General features: G+C 41.1%; 3 protein-coding genes and 1 long non-coding RNA gene across 5 annotated transcripts in view; 2 read left to right on the forward strand and 2 right to left on the reverse strand.

The window, feature by feature from the left end:
• Positions 1-273: 273 nt before the first annotated feature.
• LOC103459401 (UPF0577 protein KIAA1324-like homolog) lies at positions 274-11,486 on the reverse strand. The gene is made up of 11 exons (XM_017302860.1): positions 11,193-11,486; positions 8,082-8,202; positions 7,821-8,010; positions 7,008-7,155; positions 6,837-6,926; positions 5,925-6,030; positions 5,694-5,843; positions 5,021-5,109; positions 4,738-4,918; positions 897-1,025; positions 274-383 (listed from the first exon to the last, which is right to left on the reverse strand). The coding sequence occupies exons 1-11, from the start codon at positions 11,325-11,327 to the stop codon at positions 289-291; spliced, it is 1,434 nt and encodes a 477-aa protein (XP_017158349.1). The 5' UTR covers positions 11,328-11,486; the 3' UTR covers positions 274-288.
• A 751-nt stretch (positions 11,487-12,237) lies between these two features.
• Positions 12,238-16,267, forward strand: klhl42 (kelch-like family, member 42). 2 transcript variants are annotated; one of them, XM_008400917.2, is made up of 4 exons: positions 12,238-12,975; positions 13,183-13,688; positions 13,793-13,986; positions 14,744-16,267. In XM_008400917.2, the coding sequence occupies exons 1-4, from the start codon at positions 12,925-12,927 to the stop codon at positions 15,199-15,201; spliced, it is 1,209 nt and encodes a 402-aa protein (XP_008399139.1). In that variant the 5' UTR covers positions 12,238-12,924; the 3' UTR covers positions 15,202-16,267. The 2 variants fall into 2 exon arrangements, with proteins under 2 accessions (XP_008399139.1, XP_008399138.1); XM_008400916.2 differs by having other exon boundaries at positions 12,238-13,688.
• LOC108165884 (uncharacterized) overlaps positions 15,158-17,811 on the reverse strand; it is a 31,847-nt gene continuing 29,193 nt past the window's right edge. The window contains exons 3-4 of the long non-coding RNA XR_001776218.1: positions 16,353-16,399; positions 15,158-15,244 (exon numbers count right to left, since the gene is read on the reverse strand). This is a non-coding gene — a long non-coding RNA (uncharacterized LOC108165884). The remainder of the gene's footprint in view (positions 15,245-16,352; positions 16,400-17,811) is intronic.
• nrip2 (nuclear receptor interacting protein 2) overlaps positions 16,761-17,811 on the forward strand; it is a 30,800-nt gene continuing 29,749 nt past the window's right edge. The window contains exon 1 of the mRNA XM_008400920.2: positions 16,761-17,560. Within this exon, the coding sequence (XP_008399142.1) occupies positions 17,405-17,560 (156 nt within the window). The 5' untranslated portion in view covers positions 16,761-17,404. The remainder of the gene's footprint in view (positions 17,561-17,811) is intronic.

A 17,811-nucleotide genomic window follows, 5' to 3' on the forward strand; every position in this document is an offset into this window, starting at 1 on the left:
TGTGTGTCATTTTTGATTTTTTGGTTAAAACAAATGTTTTCTTCATTCAGTGAAGAACAAGTGAAGTGTGTAGAGGATTCAGAAATGCTACTCAAGTAAGCGAAGCAACACTTTATGATAAAATAAACTTTTTTCCAAAACATTACTCAAGTAAGTGTAACTAGTTACGTCCCAACTGCGTACCAAACTGAAGAAGAAAGGGGAAAAGTGACGATGTTGGACTATGAAATGGGGGTAAGAACTGAAAAAGAGGTGAATTAACCCAAAGTTATAAAATAAAACGATAACTTACTTAAATCCAGGAACAGTGAGGCTGAGGATGAGGTAATCATTGTCTGAACTTCCTGCCCCGCTGCGGATGTGATCTCCAGCAACCTCCCATCCTGACAAACAACATGCTTACCTTTACTGAATGTAGTGTAATAACAGAACAAATAAATAAAGCTTAAGATGGACATTGTTGAGTAAAAACCCAGAGTTTCTCCAAGTGTATTTTAAGCCTGGCGGGCCTCCAGTCTTTACTTGTGCCCCCAACAGGCAGGGCATTGCTTATTTATATATTTAAAAAATGTTTGCATTTTTTTAAGACTTTATAGTTGGTGTTCAGGTATTAATGTTCCAATCTTTTAATAACATAATTATCAAGTGATATTTTTCAACTTAAAACATATTTTAACTCAGTGAATGACTGCCCTAGCGCCCTTGAAGTCACATGATGTCCTGTTTTAAGTTCATCAGAAACCAGAACAGAAATAAAGATAAATGTTGGAAGAAAACCTACTGGAGGTTGTAAGAGCCTGGAAACTGAGAAGAAGGGCAACAATCCTCAGTTTGAACCATTTTGCAAAGAACTGGAAAAAATGTTGTTAGAGAAAACTGGGTGTTGACTTTCTCACCATTCATATCGTCACATTTGGAGTTCCCTACATTGAAGCAAGACGTCTTCATGTTGGACGGCAGCACGTTCCACCATTTGTACTCGTAACCCAACACGGGTTCGGTGCCTGCAGGACACTCGACGCACGCTGAAACCCAAATATGACATTCAGAAATCAATTCAGGCACACAATAAACTGCAGAGCTGTTTGAACAGAAACGCTGGTCAGAGGAGGATGGACCTTACCAAGCTCCGCCCAGAAACGCCCCTCAAAAGTCTCACGTGACTGAATGTCTCACAAACAAAGCCTCGCGGTGCTTAGTTTCTATGTGTAATTTCATTTCGACTGACTCTCTGCAGAGTATTTCTGAGTCGATTAGTGTAGCATTTCTGCCGGATTTAAAAAAAATATCAGCCACGACAATGGAACCAACAAGTTCATGTCATCTTTTTTGGACGACATCAAGGTGTTTGAGCCACGCGATGCCTCCAAGATATTTATGCTCACACCCTCAGCATAAATATAGCTGTGGACAAGATCTCTGATGCCTATTGTTCTTGCAATGCTGGGTAAGGCGGGCATTCGGCGTTTTGAGGGTGATTTCTGTTGGCAAATGTTCATATGTGCCTAGGCCTGATACACGGTACTCGGAGGTTAACACGATTAGCGTGGCTAACACGATTAGTTTAGTAAAAAGCCTTTTCAGGTAAAATAAAACCTTTAATGTATGTCAGATACGGTACACATTGCATATTGATCTGTTGAGCTAACGTAAGACTGTGTAACAGACAGGCTTCAAGGTGTAGATCAGAGGTGTCAAACTCAATTTCATCGAGGGCCACTTCAGCATATTGACCACCCTCAACGGGTCACATTGACGGAACAAATCAGGAGTTCCCAGGTCCAGTCCTCCAGACTGCAACTTTTAGATGCATCCCTGCTAAAACACCCCAGACAAAAGGTTGACTTTCCTCATCAGCAGCAACTCAGTTCTGTAGAGGCTTATAATGAGTCAATGATCCAGGTGTGTTAGAGAAGGAAGACATCTAAAATTGCAGATAGTAGCTCTGGAAAACTAAACTTGGGCAGCCCTAGCATAAATGTATGAAAATACAATGTTAAAAATAAATTAAACAATTCATATTGTTAAATAACGCTTTGGAGTGTCTGGTTAGGAAGCGCATTCACAACCTTTGGTTAAAATGGCGCGTTAAATTCAAGTCTCCATTACAGACCAGAGAAAACTAAAAGAATGAAACGTTGTGTTAATCCATTTGAGAAGCCGGCAGTTTATCTTGGGGAAATAAATGATGACGCAGAAGTTAATTAGACTGTAACATGGCAGTCCGCTGCTCAACCACTGCGGACGGAGCCCGCCGCTGCAAAGAATTAAAAACCGCTGGGCAGGGCCGTGCAGAGACCACTAAAGGGGCAGGTGCTCAAAAAAAAAAAAAAAAGGGCCCATCTAACCACATTCTAGGACAGAATATTAACAGCCTCTCAGCTTTCAGAGTTTAATAAACAATGATCAATTACAAAATTGTGAGATATACAATCAAAGCTAACGAACATCTCCATATAGAGCATAACACTATGCCTATGTAAGATATAATGACTGATATCATCAACAATACAGGGAAGATGCTTTTCAGTTATCTAGCTTTGCTAGCAAAGTCGTTAGCTAGCAGCTAACTAACAGCACAACAACAGCCTAATGTCTGTATGATAAAAATACTGAATCGATAGATAAGAACAGTTTCTCCTCACCTGGCTGTCTCCTCCCGCTCAGTAGTTCTTCAGAGAAAGGTAGAGGCCTGTCAGTGTCTGTTGTATTTCATTACCTCTCTGCTTAAACCGCGACTCTGTGCTGAAGCAGAAACAAGTCTACTCCACTTTATTCAGCAAAAACGTTTTGGTGAACAGTTAATTCACCAAAAACTGTTCTATAATCTGGAACGTTCCTTGAGCTCCGCAGGTAGCCGCTTTATCTCACTGCGCGAGAGGCAACTGCGTCACGGGCAAAAGGTCAAAGGTAACAATAAGACCGGCTTATTATGTTGTACAAAAAAACCCAACAAAAAACTAATAATTTTAGTACATGTTATTATGTGTCAGAAGAGGACTTGGAAAATAATAATACCAAAAAAATAAAAATAAAAATGTACCAAAAGGGCACTTGGGGGCGAGGAGCAAATAGGCCAGGTGCTCAAGCCCCAGCTAACGCTGGGGGCGTGAGCTAAACCCCTCTGCACGTGCCTGCCGCTGGGAGTAACTCATCCAGCGGATTTAAGAAATGGAGCCTTGTTGGTGCACGTTACCTAGGAGAGAGGCGTTCTGGAGGAGCGCTGCAGACGTAACATCTGTCCATTTCGGAGATGCGAAAACACGCAAAAAATAAATGAATAAATAAACAAACAAATTCTGATAAAAGCGCACACCGGACCGAAGTCGCTTAATTTAATTTATTAAAAGTTATTGGGTCCACAGTCAGTGGTTTTTGTCAGAAAAATGTAGATGAATTTATCTGCTTAATTTGTGATGGGATCTGGATTCACGGTGAATATTAACTAAACCGCATAAAATGCGGTTCCTTTTCTTCTCTGTTTTGATGTTAGCTTGTCGATGTCTCAGTTTTATTCGCTGGGAAAATCAATAAGCAGCTTGAGGTGACTCTGCTGCTCTCTAGTGGCGAGAAACCGTAATGTTGGCTGGTAACAATCGGAATGCATTATGGGAGAAGTAGTTTGAAGTCGATTCGTGCTCAAAACCCCTTTTAAGTCAATCATGGGCCTATAAAACGCTGTGGGGCCACATAAAATGAGGCCTTGAGTTTGACACATGTGATGTAGAAGTTGTATCATTATGCTGTACTTGGCTAAAAGGTTTTCATAATGGATGTGTTATTAACTTTCTTTTTATCATTCACTAAACACAAAGAAAGCAAAGCAAACCAGCAGACACTCCTTTGTTCTTATTGATCCTATGATGGTTGAGCTGTAAATGCGGTCGTGCACAAGCTTTGATCCAAGCAAGGCATTCCATTTCATATTTTGGAAATCTGTGAATTTTAGTTCCACAAATACGATCAGGATACCTGACATCGCCTGTACAGATACCCCACTGACGGTGGAGAACCATTCTTTTTCGAGTCCCGACGCAAAAACTTTCTGCCGGTCTGCTAGTCCACAATGTACATTAGCATGTGTTTACTACTGTAGCTTGTGTTTGTGAGACGGTCAAGCACGTGGTAGCTGCGCTGTGACGTAAAATGGGCATTAGCCAATGAAACACGGCCCCTGTGGTAAGGTCCATTAACCAGCTGTGTCAACATCAAGGGATGGACAGAGAGGCTTTTAGCTACACATACTGAGGTTGGTACAGAACCCGAAACTGTACTGAAGTAAGAGCAGAACTACTTCAATATGCAGCGCTGGAAAAAATAAGAGCCCACTGCACTGACAACCTCCTGGTTCTTCCACCAAATATTGATGTCAGAGTTAAAACATTAGTAGTGTTGTTTCTAAATAAATATTGACTTTTCTTTGCTTTATTTGAGGTCTGAACAGCGACCTCATGATTTTGTTTGGTTAAACAAAATCATGTTTTGTTTAACCAAAAACATGATTTTTGGTTAAATCATGTTTGTTTTTCATTCAGTTGGTAGAAAATCCAGAAATTTTACTAAAGAGTCGAAAGTACAGCAAAGTAAAAATACTCCTAAAGGTAAATGTTTTTCAAAAAAGCTACATGAGTAAATGTAACTAGTTATTTCCCCAACTCTGATCACAAATCAGTGCAGGGAAACACTGGCTTACAGTAACAGCAGAGATAATTGCGCCCGACATGTTTTTATTTGTACCGTAGATGCCGTCAGAGTGTGTTCCAGGTGGGCAGGGCAGGCAGGTGGAGTCGTTGCTGTTGTAGTAGCCAGGGTTGCAGGGGGGGCACGGCTCTCTCTGTCCGGTCGCAGGCAGCTTCACGGCCCCCGTCACGTTCTCCACGCAGATCTTTGGCTCCACCCACCGATGCAGCACCTGCGTCTGGAGCCGAAACAGACGGAGGGCACGGATGATAAAACCCAGAACCTGTTTGTTGGGTTTTTTGCTCCTGTTGGTGTGTGGATGAAATGTGAAACCTCTGACCTTTCCCTCGCTGTCGCAGGCTGTGTGAATCTGGAAGTAGTCCTTCTCTGAGCACGGCGGTCTCACCTTACATTCAGCCCAGCCCTCATCTGAACAAAACACACTCACAAATGAATCACTGCTAGAGACGAAACACTAAAACAAAACAAAAAAACAGCGGCTTGAACAGACTTTAGTTGTTGTTTTTTATTATAACATACAGTCTTTCCCATCTCTACTTGTTAAAAATGACACTACGATAAATAATTTACACCTTTAAAGTGAGCTCTATTCCCTGAAAAGTAAATGATTCAGGTTGAAATGCAAACAAGGCTTAATAACCTGATTGAAAAAGTAGCAACATACCAAAAGTGAAATTACCATGAAACACATTGTAATTGTAAAGTTTTGGCTCAATTATTTCTTTGAATTTAAAGCTATATTCTGTAAAAGGCCTTTTTTGAGCTTGTATAATCTAGTTAGTGATTAATTAACTACTAAATCAGTTAACGGTTATTTCTATAACTGATTATAGAAATTAATCAGGATTGTTCGCGATTACCCCGATTAATCGTTCCAGCCGTAGATCAAAGTGGACTCTCAACTCTAATCTGAATGTGAATATTCTTAAATTGGACGGATTAGATGTGGATCTAACTATGTTTTTGTGCTCTTTCGTTCTCTGTGTGCGTACGTGAGTAGTAGTGTTCAGGGCAGGACGAACAGGCGGACGCTCCCTTTCCAGAGTAAGTGTTGCTAGGACACGCTTGGCAGGACGAGGAACCGGGCATCGGGCTGAACCAGCCGGGCCGACATGGAAAACACTCAGACGTGTAGGCGACACCTGCAGCAGCACATTCGACTGAGCTCCTCAAGATTCTGGTATTTTAATTTAATTTGTCACAAGAGCACAACTTAACTTTACCCTCGATTTGGATGTTCTTCAGCAGAACCGGTTTCACCATCTTCCCTCCCACCAGTATCCCCGTCGTTCTCCAGTACAGGATGTTTGTGCCCGACTTCAGGCTCACCTGGACAAGAGACGCTCAGTGAGGAAACAGAATCCAGTTTAGTTCACTTGAAATAAGACAAAACTAACTTACAAGTAACTTTTCAACAAGATACGGGAGCTTGTTTTAAGTGAATAATTCCTTAATACTGATAAAAAATAAAAGTTAAACAGGCAGATTATTTTACTTATAACAAGACGTTACGAGTGATCAACATGCTGCTTATAGCCCTAACGCTAATGTTAGCGCCTTAGCTAATTTTGATATAAAACTGAAACTTAAACTGAAATAGAGTAAATTAACATGCGAGTGATAATCCATATTTTTAGGTTTAGTTAACAGTTAAATAATTTTCCAGTGGAACTAGTATTTTTTAATCAATATAAAGGAATTCTTTACTTAAATTAAGCTTGTATATCTTGCTGAAAAGCTATCTGTACCTTAGTTTTGTCTTATTTCAAATATACTAGAAGCTAGACCATAAATTATTGACTTGAAACAAGCTCCTATTTCTTGGAATAGAATAGAATATGTTTGTTAATATCCCAGGGGGTAAATTTCAGTACAGCCCATCCAAAAAACCAAAACCAAACGAGAGACATGGGTAGACAGGTGCCTGAGGCTGCAGCTATGGGAGACGCTGCCCTTTCATTGGTTGAGAAAAATAATAATTTTCTTGCTAAAAAGTTACTTGTCACTAAGTTTTCTTATTTAAAATATGCTAAGATGTTTGCACTAGAAACTAGATCAACTATACTGGTTAAGATTTTGTGTTTTTACAGTGTAAAGCATTCCATTGACACAAACCATCAGGACCATGGACTCACTGTATGTGTTCCCCATTCCCCACTGCTGGTTACTTTAATCCACTTCTGGTCGTCAGTCTGGGACATTTCCTGGCATTGCTCGTTCTGGACCTGGACATGCATTCAGAATCTGAGCCCTGCATGCTTAGAATCCCAGAACATCACCCTCTAGATGTTGGTAGCATTGCTTACGTAAAACTCAAAGAAAATGTTGTTGTCTGGATACTGATAGGTGAACGAGACGGATCCCTGTTTTTCCAGGTGGACGGCGTAAACGAGGGACACTGTGCACTCGTCGCGGTTGGACTCCAGGTACACACCCTGCGGCGTCCATGATGAGCTGCAACAACAACACAGTAATCATCAACTTCATTTTTCTATGTTTAAATCAGACCTATTATGCTTTCTTGAACAGGTTAGGTCTATGATCGCTATAAAACATGTTTATTGCATTCTTGAATAATGAGATATTCTTTGGAGCTGTTTTAAGGCGTCTTGTCACTTTAAATCCAAATAATCCGCAGCTGACCACCAACTCAACATTTACACTCTTAAGTAAAAATGGCTGCACTTTTTGCAAAAGCAGAGCCTCCCTGCAAAACCAACAATAATGCAGCAAGTGGTTTCTGAATAAGTTAGTAACAAAGCACCTGTCTTTTCCAGCAGCCATTGTACACCGGTAAAACCAGCTGACCAAACATGACAGAGCTCAGTTGCTAGGTAACGGGGCTGGGCTAAATGGGGGTTGCAAGGTAACAGTGTCATTTCTATCAGGTGTGACTCAACAATCAGGAGGTTTTTGAAGTGGCTCATTTTTTCACACACAAAAAAAACTTCATCTTTTTGCAAAAAAAAAAAAAAACTAAAATAAATTTAAGTGGGATATTTTAAGTGCTTAGGATGTTTTTAAAAGCAGTTGAGACCCAAATGGATGTACAAAAATGTGTAAAAAGTGAATTTTGCATAATAGGTCACATTGAAAACACCTTTTAATGTTTTGGTTACCTGTTACAGGCCTGAATGTCCTCTCCATTTGGTCCAGGATCCAAAAAGCTGGCCAGGCTCGTGAAGCCTGCAGGAATGGCGTCCCATTGGTCGAACCTCAGTCCGCTGCCCAGAGAGTAAGAACCGGCTGCACACGGCGTGCACAACTGGGACGACATCTCCAGAAACTTCCCAGCCGGACAGGAGAAGGCTGAAGAGAAGAACGAAGGTTATCTTTATGCAAATACAAAACGAGTTTGAAGAGTAAAAACTGAAACTCACAACAGTCTGTTCCTCTGGTTGGAGAGGGGAGGTCCGAACAGGAGCCTGGACTGAGCGGAATGGCGACCCGCCATCTTGACCCGGTGCTGTCACACTCTGTGTACTGGTAGTAATAATCTCCCTGTGGAAACCACACATAAAAACACAAAACGATCAATAATCCGTCTACTTTTAGCAGAGCAGGTGGATATAAATCATCACAACTGGCTCCCAAAAACAAACCTGATCTTAAAGGGGAAGCTTAGCTGCTGTTGGTTTTATTATTAATATGTTTTACTGCAGTAACTTATCCATTATTTTCACTTTAACCCTTATGTTGGGCCAAAAGGTGTCTGATGACACAGTTCTACCGTAACTCCACCACACTTTGCGCCATCTTAAAAAGCCCAACGGTTTCTGAAAGGGGAGACGTTGCACTTTCCAATCAATATGGGGTTATTACGGTAATTTCACTCCCGTCATTGCAAGGAGCATGTTTTACGTCAAAAATATCCAGGCGGGGATTTGAAATTTAGACTTTAAAGAGCACCAACTTTAGAAAGAGGAAAACATCATGCTAATCTAAGACTTTATAGTCCCAGTTTCTAGAAAATCTTTGTTTGCACTTCAAATTAAAACTCTGCTTTAATTCTAGAGAGAAATTTAACTTTTCTTTTTTTTTTTTTTTTTTAAGGAAACCATTAATTATGAACCCTACTTTTTGGTTGTTTACATATTCAGTAACAGGCTGAAAGAGATTTGGAGAACAACGCTGGAAACATGGAGGAAGATAATAGCATGCATGACCAAATGTTTAGAAAAGCTGATCATACAAAAAAATAAATAAATCATGAATGGCCTTTGGTGACTGACCCTGATCGCCATGGCGACCAGCAGTTGGAGCTCTAATGGGTCCATCAAGAGCATCAATGGGGTTGTTGTCAAGGACAGCTATTTGTCGCTCGACATGCAAACTCAATGAACATTTACTGAAATACTCTCTGACCCAACTCTAATTGGTTGTAGCACAACAAGTCTTCAAAACTGGTTCCCCGGAGTATTGTGCTTTTTATACTTTGGGTCTCATCTGTCCAAAAAAAAAACTTGTTCCAGAAGTTTTGTATGTGCTGTCATTTTATTTTTGGAGAAAAGAGCATTTCTACAAGCAACTATTTCAAAACGTTGCACTTTTTCAGTCTTTTACCAATTCTACAGTCATCTAACATGCTAACATCTAACATGCTAACATTTAACATGCTAACGGAGGTCTGCAGTATTTGTTCATGTAGGAACCATCATTTTAAGAAAATAATTTAAAAGACTGATATGTTATTATGCTCTCTTGTATTTTATTCCTGTTGTGAGAAGTTTTCACTGAAATGTCCTGTAGATTTTCTTTAGTTATTAATCCATCTGACGAGACAATTGATTAGCAATACGTCACATTTTTCATGTTAATTCAACAAATATTAATCCTGAACAAATTGAAGAAATGTCTTTCATCTGAACTCTAATAGACTTTAAGATATTTTATATCCGCTCCCGACAGAAAGCTCAGAATCTGAACTACCATTTTAGGTAGAACAAATGTATTCTGATTGCAAGATCTGTGGAAACTTTGCAACAAATCTTTGAAAATATTGAACTACTTTCCAAACAAATCAAGGAAATAAAAATAATAGTAATAGAAACACAGCTGATTTACAGTCGTCCAATGAAACCCAAACAAACGTTCAGTTTCCTATGTGTCCGACTTCCCAGACTGCAGCAGAGCAGTGCTGGATATTTACTTTTCTGCTAATTAATCTGAACGAATAAATGGCAAAACGTCTGCAGGGAAATTAATCAGCAACATGGAGGCTGTTCAGAAGCAGGTCAGGTGTGAAAGCGTTGCCAAACGACTAAAGATCCTCGTTATTCACGGTGAACATCTGTTTCTCATCTCCAAACACAAATAATCTGAACGTCGGTTTTCTTTGAGTGTGGAAGAAGTCGAGTAAACATGTAGAAGGCAACCTGCGCTGCCTTTATGTTTATAGAGGACTGAGAAAAAGGACACAGACTAATCTGTTTCACTGGTCTCCAGGGTGATTCGCTCTGGCTGTCATGGAGACTGGAGGCAGGAAGCGAGAGGGTAAAATTTAGCTCTTCAACACACCAGTCAGGAGGTTTCAGGATTCAACGAAAATATAAAAATTCAGCCGAGGATTTATTTCCTCCTGTTGGGTTCAGTTCGTTTCCACCAACAGCTGCAATGTTTACACACACAGAGCAAACAGTTACTAGTTATTAGTAGGAAGTCATAATTCTGACATGAATATTAGAGTTTTTTTTTAGAGCTGGATAATAAATATATTCAGCATTCTGGGAGATGAACTGCTGGAGTCTGCTTTGACTAGAAACCATGAGCTCTCAGCCAATAGTGCCACAAATCGCCACTTTTACCTCCCACATGGGTAGAAAGTCATGCAAAATTGCTGGTTTGTGGTTTAGAATGTCATAAAATAAAGATAAAATATCATTAAAACGACGCCTTTAGCACTACTGTAAGACTACCTTCTGAACTGCTTAAAGTACGGCATTTATTCTGGACACTGAATGCCACTTTTTAAGCTAATAGTGTTTATTGAGCCGACCAGAACAAATGCTGTAATCTTTGCAACATTATTACACCATATCAGATGATGTTTTATAAAATTATGCAAGGTTCTGCTCATACTTTTATTTTAGTGTGCAGATTACACTAATTCATCACAAATCAGCTGTGTTGAAAATAGCTTTTTTTTTTGGGCCGATTTTATATATTCTGCAGAAAAGTGATTTATGGCAATTTTGGTCTTCCATATTCTGACGCAAGCAGACCGCGTCTTCTCAGAGTGCGGCGAGTTTATGGTGAATTAAACGCCTGTTAATCTGAACACCCAAATACATAAGATTTAATGAAAGAAAAACTTAAATGAGCTAATTAATTAAATTGAATTCAACTTAAGAGAAATAAAATGCAGTTGTTCTTGTTACATAAGCGCATACAGGTGAATTTTAATATAAAATATTAAAAATAGGAACATGCACTTTCCAGTCGTGCTTGTAAAAGTCAAATCAACGTTAGCAGATGATACTAGACAGACCCACCTTGTCGCACGGCTGCAAGTCTCCATCGGCTGACGCTGCTGATCTGTGAGCGCTGATGATGAGGAGGAGGAGGAAGAGGAGGTGGATGGAAAGGGGGGAGCGGGAGAAGCAGGAGGTGCGGACCGGTCCCGGCATCCTCAGCTCGGATCACAAACAGCTGGCAGCTCGGTGCCTGGAGCCGCGGACGTGAAACAGGCCGAGCGGTGAAGGTTTGACTGCTGTCCCCGTCATTGATGCGCCTGCCGCCGTCCTCCTCCCGTAGCAAAACATAAGAGCAACAGCAGCACTTCCGACCTGGGGTTTCAAAATAAAAGCACAGATTCAAACGAAAATATTCAATATCTACATCTTTTCTGAATAAAATATGCAATGTAATAATAATAATAATAAATTATTATTATTATAGTTAAGAATTTCTTTTATTATTTTCCTCAGATTTATTCAAACATTTGTTTTTCTGTTCTATTTTAATGTTCTTATTTTGGTTGAAAATAGTGTGTTTATGTATTTACCTCCTTTAATTATTTATATTAATAAATATAATAAATCGTTAAATTAGCAGAATAATTATTAAAATTTAATGTTTAAAATCTGAAAACTTAGTTTCTGCTTGGGGGTAGGAGTAGGAAGGACATTATTTGTACTTTTCTTTCCTAAAATCGTAATAAATAAAGTAGCGGCAACACTCCAAAACCTACTGTGTTGGCAACAGTGCATTTTATTTTAAGTTGTATTTAAAACTCATACAAAGATCAACATGAATGAGAATCACCACAATCATGGTGAATAGCTTGGGTTTTTATTTTGAAGCACAACTTCCTGTCACAAGCTGGTTAATTTGTTGGAGCTTTTTTTCATCTCGTTGTTAAACCTTTTAAATCCTCAGGCTGACGCCACCATTGTGATAACAAGCATTATCTTGACTGACAGCAGGAGGAGCACAACAGAGCAGCTGAGTTGATTTTAACCCTGAAGGAACTGAGATGGACACGCTGGAATATGTCAATTTTCTACACAGCTAACAACGCAGCACAGTATGTCACTCAATTAAATCCCATTGTTGTTGTGGAAAATTTAAAAAATAAATAAAGTAAGATTCATGATGTCATCATGTAAGATGTAGTTTTCTCTTTTGTCAACTTCAGGTATTCCTTTAAAACAATATTAGCATTATATTTTAGTAACACAAACCGTCTCATGTAGAATCAAACAAAACTTAAATAATTTGAAAAGTATCGTGTTTATGAAGCAACAAAGCACTTTAAATCTCTGCGCGTCAATTTGCAAATAAACTGCTATTCCAAAACATATCGGTAGGTGGCAGCAGCGCACATGCACAGCCAGAGATAGAAGTCAATACACTAACGAGGAAGTTAAGAATCAAAACAGTTAGGGTCTTTTGACAGTTTTTCTCCGAGATTGAGCTCATGAATTTTAGAAGAAAATTAATTTAAATGTCTGAAATACTGTATAATACACCGCGATTATTTTTACGGTCTTGATACACTTTTTGAGGAGTACCGGCGAATGTTAAACTGAGGAAAAGGCAGTTGTTGCTGTTTTACTTCTTAGCCGGTTAGCTTTCCCGTTAGCTGGTTAGCTTTCCAGGCTCGGGAGCAGCTCCATGGGGAACTATGGGATGAACATGACCATATATAGACCGGACACGGAGCTGCCCCGCCGGTGAACTGTAAACTCATCCTGGAGGCTGACAAAACAGCAGGGGGTAAACATGTCAGCGGACCAGGTTATAGCCATCGTGGTGGACGACAGGACCTACGAGGTGAATAAAAAGAAGCTGATCGAGAAGAGCGACTACTTCCGAGCGCTCTACAGCTCCGGGATGAGGGAGTCCACAGAGGACTCGGTCCAGCTGCAGGGGCTCAGCGTCCCGGGCCTGGAGCTGGTCCTGGAGTTCATCAACACCTCCAAAGTTCAGGTGGTCAACGAGACCCTGGAGGATCTGATCGAGACTGCCTCCTTCCTGCAGGTCACCTCCATCCTGAAGCTGCTGAGCTCAGAGATCCGGCCGGAAAACTGTGTGGAGCTGTACAGCCTCTCTGAAGTGTACGGGATCCACGATCTGAGGACCGCCTGCCTCAAGTACATGAGCTGCCACTACCACCCCATGCTGCGGCGGCCAGAGTTCGGCAGCCTGCCCCCGGCTGTGAGGGACCAGCTCCGGGAGATGCGCATGAAGGGCACCGCCACGCTGGTGGTCATCGGAGACTTCACCTGTCTGTCCCTGGATGTGCCGGATCAGGACCAGCCCTGGTCCATGCTCAGGTACGGGGAGGTGGAGCATCGCTGGAAGCCGCTGGCCAACAACCTGCCGCCAGACATGATCAACGTCAGAGGCTACGGCTCCGCAGTCCTGGATAACTACCTGTTCATAGCGGGCGGCTACCGGATGACGAGCCAGGAGATTTCTGCGGTGCATTGCTACAACCCCTGCAGGAACGAATGGAACCAGGTGGCTCCTCTCAACCAGAAGAGGTAGGCCTGTCACAATTAAATGAGCAATAAATCAATAAATTGCATGATAAATTAAAATTGGCTCAATATTCTCCTTTTGCATTCTTTCATGTCTTCTGATCCAGGTCCAACTTCAAGCTGCTGGCTGTCCAGGGGAAGCTGTACGCTGTGGGAGGTCAGTGTCTGGGTACAGTGGAGTGTTACGGCCCTGAGCAGGACTGGTGGACCTGTGTGTCCTCCATGCCTGACCCTCTGGCTGAGTTCTCAGCCTGCGAGTGTCAGGGAATGATCTACGTTATGGGTGGATACACCGCAAGAGGTTGGTACTCAAAGAAATACTTAATAATTTGATGCTGTTAAAATATCTGGTCATGTCAGGGACCTTGTCAGCTATTTTCTCATTAAAACAACTTTTTTTCTTTGAGTTTTAAGATGTTTTTCCTGGTTAAAATGTATCTTTTTTTATGCTAATATTATGACTAAACAAAAAATCATGTAATGTTTTGTCAGAGAAGAGTTGAAATATTTACTGTCATTTTGTCTTTGCACTGCAAAAACACAATTTTACTAAGTACTTTTTTGTCTAGTTTCTAGTGCAGATAAATTTTTACACTTGAAATATGACAAAGCTAACTTATAAGTAACTTTTCAGCAAAATATAATATAAGAGCTTGTTTTAAGTCAATAATTCCTTTATATTGATGAAAAAGTGCTAGTTGCACAGGCAGATTATTTAACTTATAAAAATACATTTTTCCCACATTCCAAGCGAAATAATCTGCCAGTGGAACTAGTAATTTTTCATCAGCATTTAAGAATTATTGACTTGTATGTTGCTGAAAAGTTGCTTCTAATTTAGTTGTGTCATTTCAAGTGAACTAAGATATTTGCTCTAGAAAATAGACCAGAATTACTTGGTAAAATTTAGTGGTTTTGCAGTGTAGAAAAGGAAGCAAACATAAAAAAATAAAATAAAAATCAGATCTGGTATGAAAATAATCCCTGGTTTTATTTCTAAGTCGTATCCCCCAGCTCTACCTGCTTGCTTCAGATTCGACGTTTTTCCCTCCTGACAGACAGAAACACCAACGTGCTTCGCTACTGCCCCTCCTCCGACTCCTGGTCGGTGTTCCAGACGTGTCCGGTTCACATCCGGAAGCAGCAGATGCTCTCGGTGGAGGACACCATCTACCTGGTGGGCGGCTACACCCACCAACTGGAGGCGGGGCGGCGGCGGCAGCGGCGGCCCAGCCAGACGGAGGACGTGCTGTCGGTTCAGTCGTACAACGTGTCGACGGGGGAGTGGCTCCAGCTGAAGGAGAACACGTCCAAGTCGGGTTTGAACCTCACCTGCACGCTGCACAACGACGGCGTCTACATCATGAGCCGCGACATCGGGCTGCCCACCAGCCTGGACCACCGCGTCTTCCTCAAATACAACATATTCTCTGACGCCTGGGAGGCCTTCAGGCGCTTCCCGGCTCTGGGTCAGAACATGCTGCTGTGTTCGCTTTACCTCCCCAACTCGCTATGACCAGCGGCCCGCTGGGACCAGAGGAACCTCCAAACGAAGCTCACTGCAGTGGAGAGGACATTTAAGAGAAATCGGACCAAACTCGGGAATCCTAATGCTTCTCCAGTCAGTGAACGCACCACAAGATGTCACTTTCATCAGCCAAACATCCGATTATTCATTTCAGTCCTTTGCTGCTTGGCATCTCTGCAGTTTTGTAAAAAAAAAAAATTCACCCAAAGTAACATTTTTCCCTCAGTAAATTAGCGCAACCTTATAGCAGTTGATGCCTTTAGGGACTGGAAAAGAGCAGATCTTTGAGTTTCTGACCAGCCTAAAATCGCCAAACCTCTACAGGTGCAAACTGATTATCTCCATAATTCATCAAACCACTAAAACTGAAGATGAGCATAAATAAAGTTTTTTTACAGAAACAAAACGAGGATCTGAATTGAACTGAGGTTTACAGCTATTAACACTAACCACCAGTAAATGTTTAAAATGTAACTGTCTTAAAATATTAAAGTCTGGTTTCACATCAGGGACTCTTAACGCACACAGTGTGACGTCACCTCTGATCTTAATGTAAATAATTAATGAGCACTTGAGGCTAAAAGGAGATATTTTGAATAAAATCCTGATGTTTACAGCATTTTGCTACATGTTTTTATTCCCCCCCTCCAAACTTTAAAGCTGCATTTCTTCTGTTTATGTTCACACCTAATCAGGGACAGAGCTGCGGTTTACGCCGACACTTTAACGAGAACGGGGGGGGGGAGGAGGGTCCTTGAATGCATCGGGGAAACAAAGCGCCTTGTTCAGTCTTATTTTTCCTGAGATAAACTAAATAAACGTCCAGATGTGCCTTCTGCAACCGCAGTGAAACCGCTAAGGAAAAAAAAAACACAAAATGCAAGACTCCGTTACAGCGCCAGCATCTGACCAAAGCTGCTCGTTTTATTTTCTGTTTTTGTCACAGTGGATGTTTGCTGAGCAGTGAAATGAACCTCTGATCGCTCTGTGTAATAAGTGCAGTATTTATGGGGATTGGATTGTTTTCCGTTTCAGAATAAAAGTGATGTTCTGGGTTCGATCTGTTTTCTTCACTTGTTTATAAAACAACATTGAACGGACAAGCTGCAGATTTTGTAATATTCTTTAGTTTTTCTTACCATTTGGATGTTTAAGTTGATGTTCCTCTGCAACTGCAGGTTGGTTCCTGTTACCAAAAGAAAAACATGTTATTTAATTTGAATTATCCTTAGAAAAGATTAAATAAATACTTAGGTAAGATAGTGTGTTTTTGTAGTGTTTGCTCATATTTCCTCACTCAACACTTCAAACCTAGTGAATTTATTTATTGCTCATTTAATTGCAATTCAAACTAAAATCTAAATGGCTAAATTATTCTTAATATGAGAAATTATGTAATTTAATAGGAAAAATCAGACTTATAGATGCAACCAGCAGGGGGCAGCACTTGCTTTTAAATAACTCCCCACCTTTAAATGCGCGCTGTATTCTCACCTTCACAAGGACTCAGTTAAAAAACAACATCTGTATCCTAAAGAGGAAACGTTTCACATGCGTGTTGTTTGTGCTGAACAGAGTTGTGTTGTTGTTTTTCATGAAATCCGCAGCATCTTCAGCGTGTCACCGTCTAGAGGTCACGGACAGAGATTGGATGGGATATTTATAGAGTGAATGGACGGGAGAAATTGGATTCTGGTTTTAGCTGTGGCACTCAGAGGGGGGGACAGAGGAAATCAATATCTGCCAGATTGATCCTCTATGTGAGGTCAGATCCAGCTGCAAAAGCACTGCATGAAGCATGATTTTTTTTAAATTTTATTTATTAATTTTTTAATGCATGAAAAGCTGTCATTTTTTCTGTAAAGTCGGGGAAGATGTGCTCTGAATGGTGAGCAAACGGAGAAATCCAAGGACGGCGGCGCTGAGGGGAGGGTAGAAAAGACGCGCACAGACTTATTAGTCCCACCTTCTTCTTCTCCTCCTCAGTCAGAGGGAGCAGATCTCAGAGGAAGATGCAGCTCTACACCCGAGGAGCGCTCAGGAAAAGTACATGAGAGGAGAGAGGAGCAGGATTTGACCAGACAGAGGAATATCTGGTAGTTTATGCTGCAAAACCAGGGGACGCTAAAGCAAACCGTAAACAGTGACATCCTGCCCGTCTGCTGCACAGACAGCTGCCTAGTTTGAGAGCATGAGTGAGGCGAAGAAAGGAGAGCTGGCCATCCGGGACAAAGCCATCCTGCATCAGCAGAGGCGCCTAAAACAGGCCACCCAGTTCACACACAAGGACTCGGCTGACCTGCTGCCCCTGGACGGACTCAAGAGACTCGGAACCTCCAAAGACCTGGTGAGTCCAGCGCCCAGCAGCAGAGAGGATGGAGAGGCGGAGAAGGTTTTCTCATCAAGTTCACACCACTGCTGCTGATTAAATGCACTTTCGTTAAAATGCCATCTCTATTAGCAGGAGTTTACGACTACGTATTAGGGCCATTATAAATAATAAAAGAGTAACTAACTAGTACATTTCTGCCAAAAAAACCCCTAAGATTTTCTGAGTTTGAAAAGTCAAATTTGTAAAAAAAAAAAAAATTATAATTT

The sequence above is a fragment of the Poecilia reticulata genome, linkage group LG23 (genome assembly GCF_000633615.1).
Source record: "Poecilia reticulata strain Guanapo linkage group LG23, Guppy_female_1.0+MT, whole genome shotgun sequence".
Taxonomy (NCBI): Eukaryota; Metazoa; Chordata; class Actinopteri; order Cyprinodontiformes; family Poeciliidae; genus Poecilia; species Poecilia reticulata.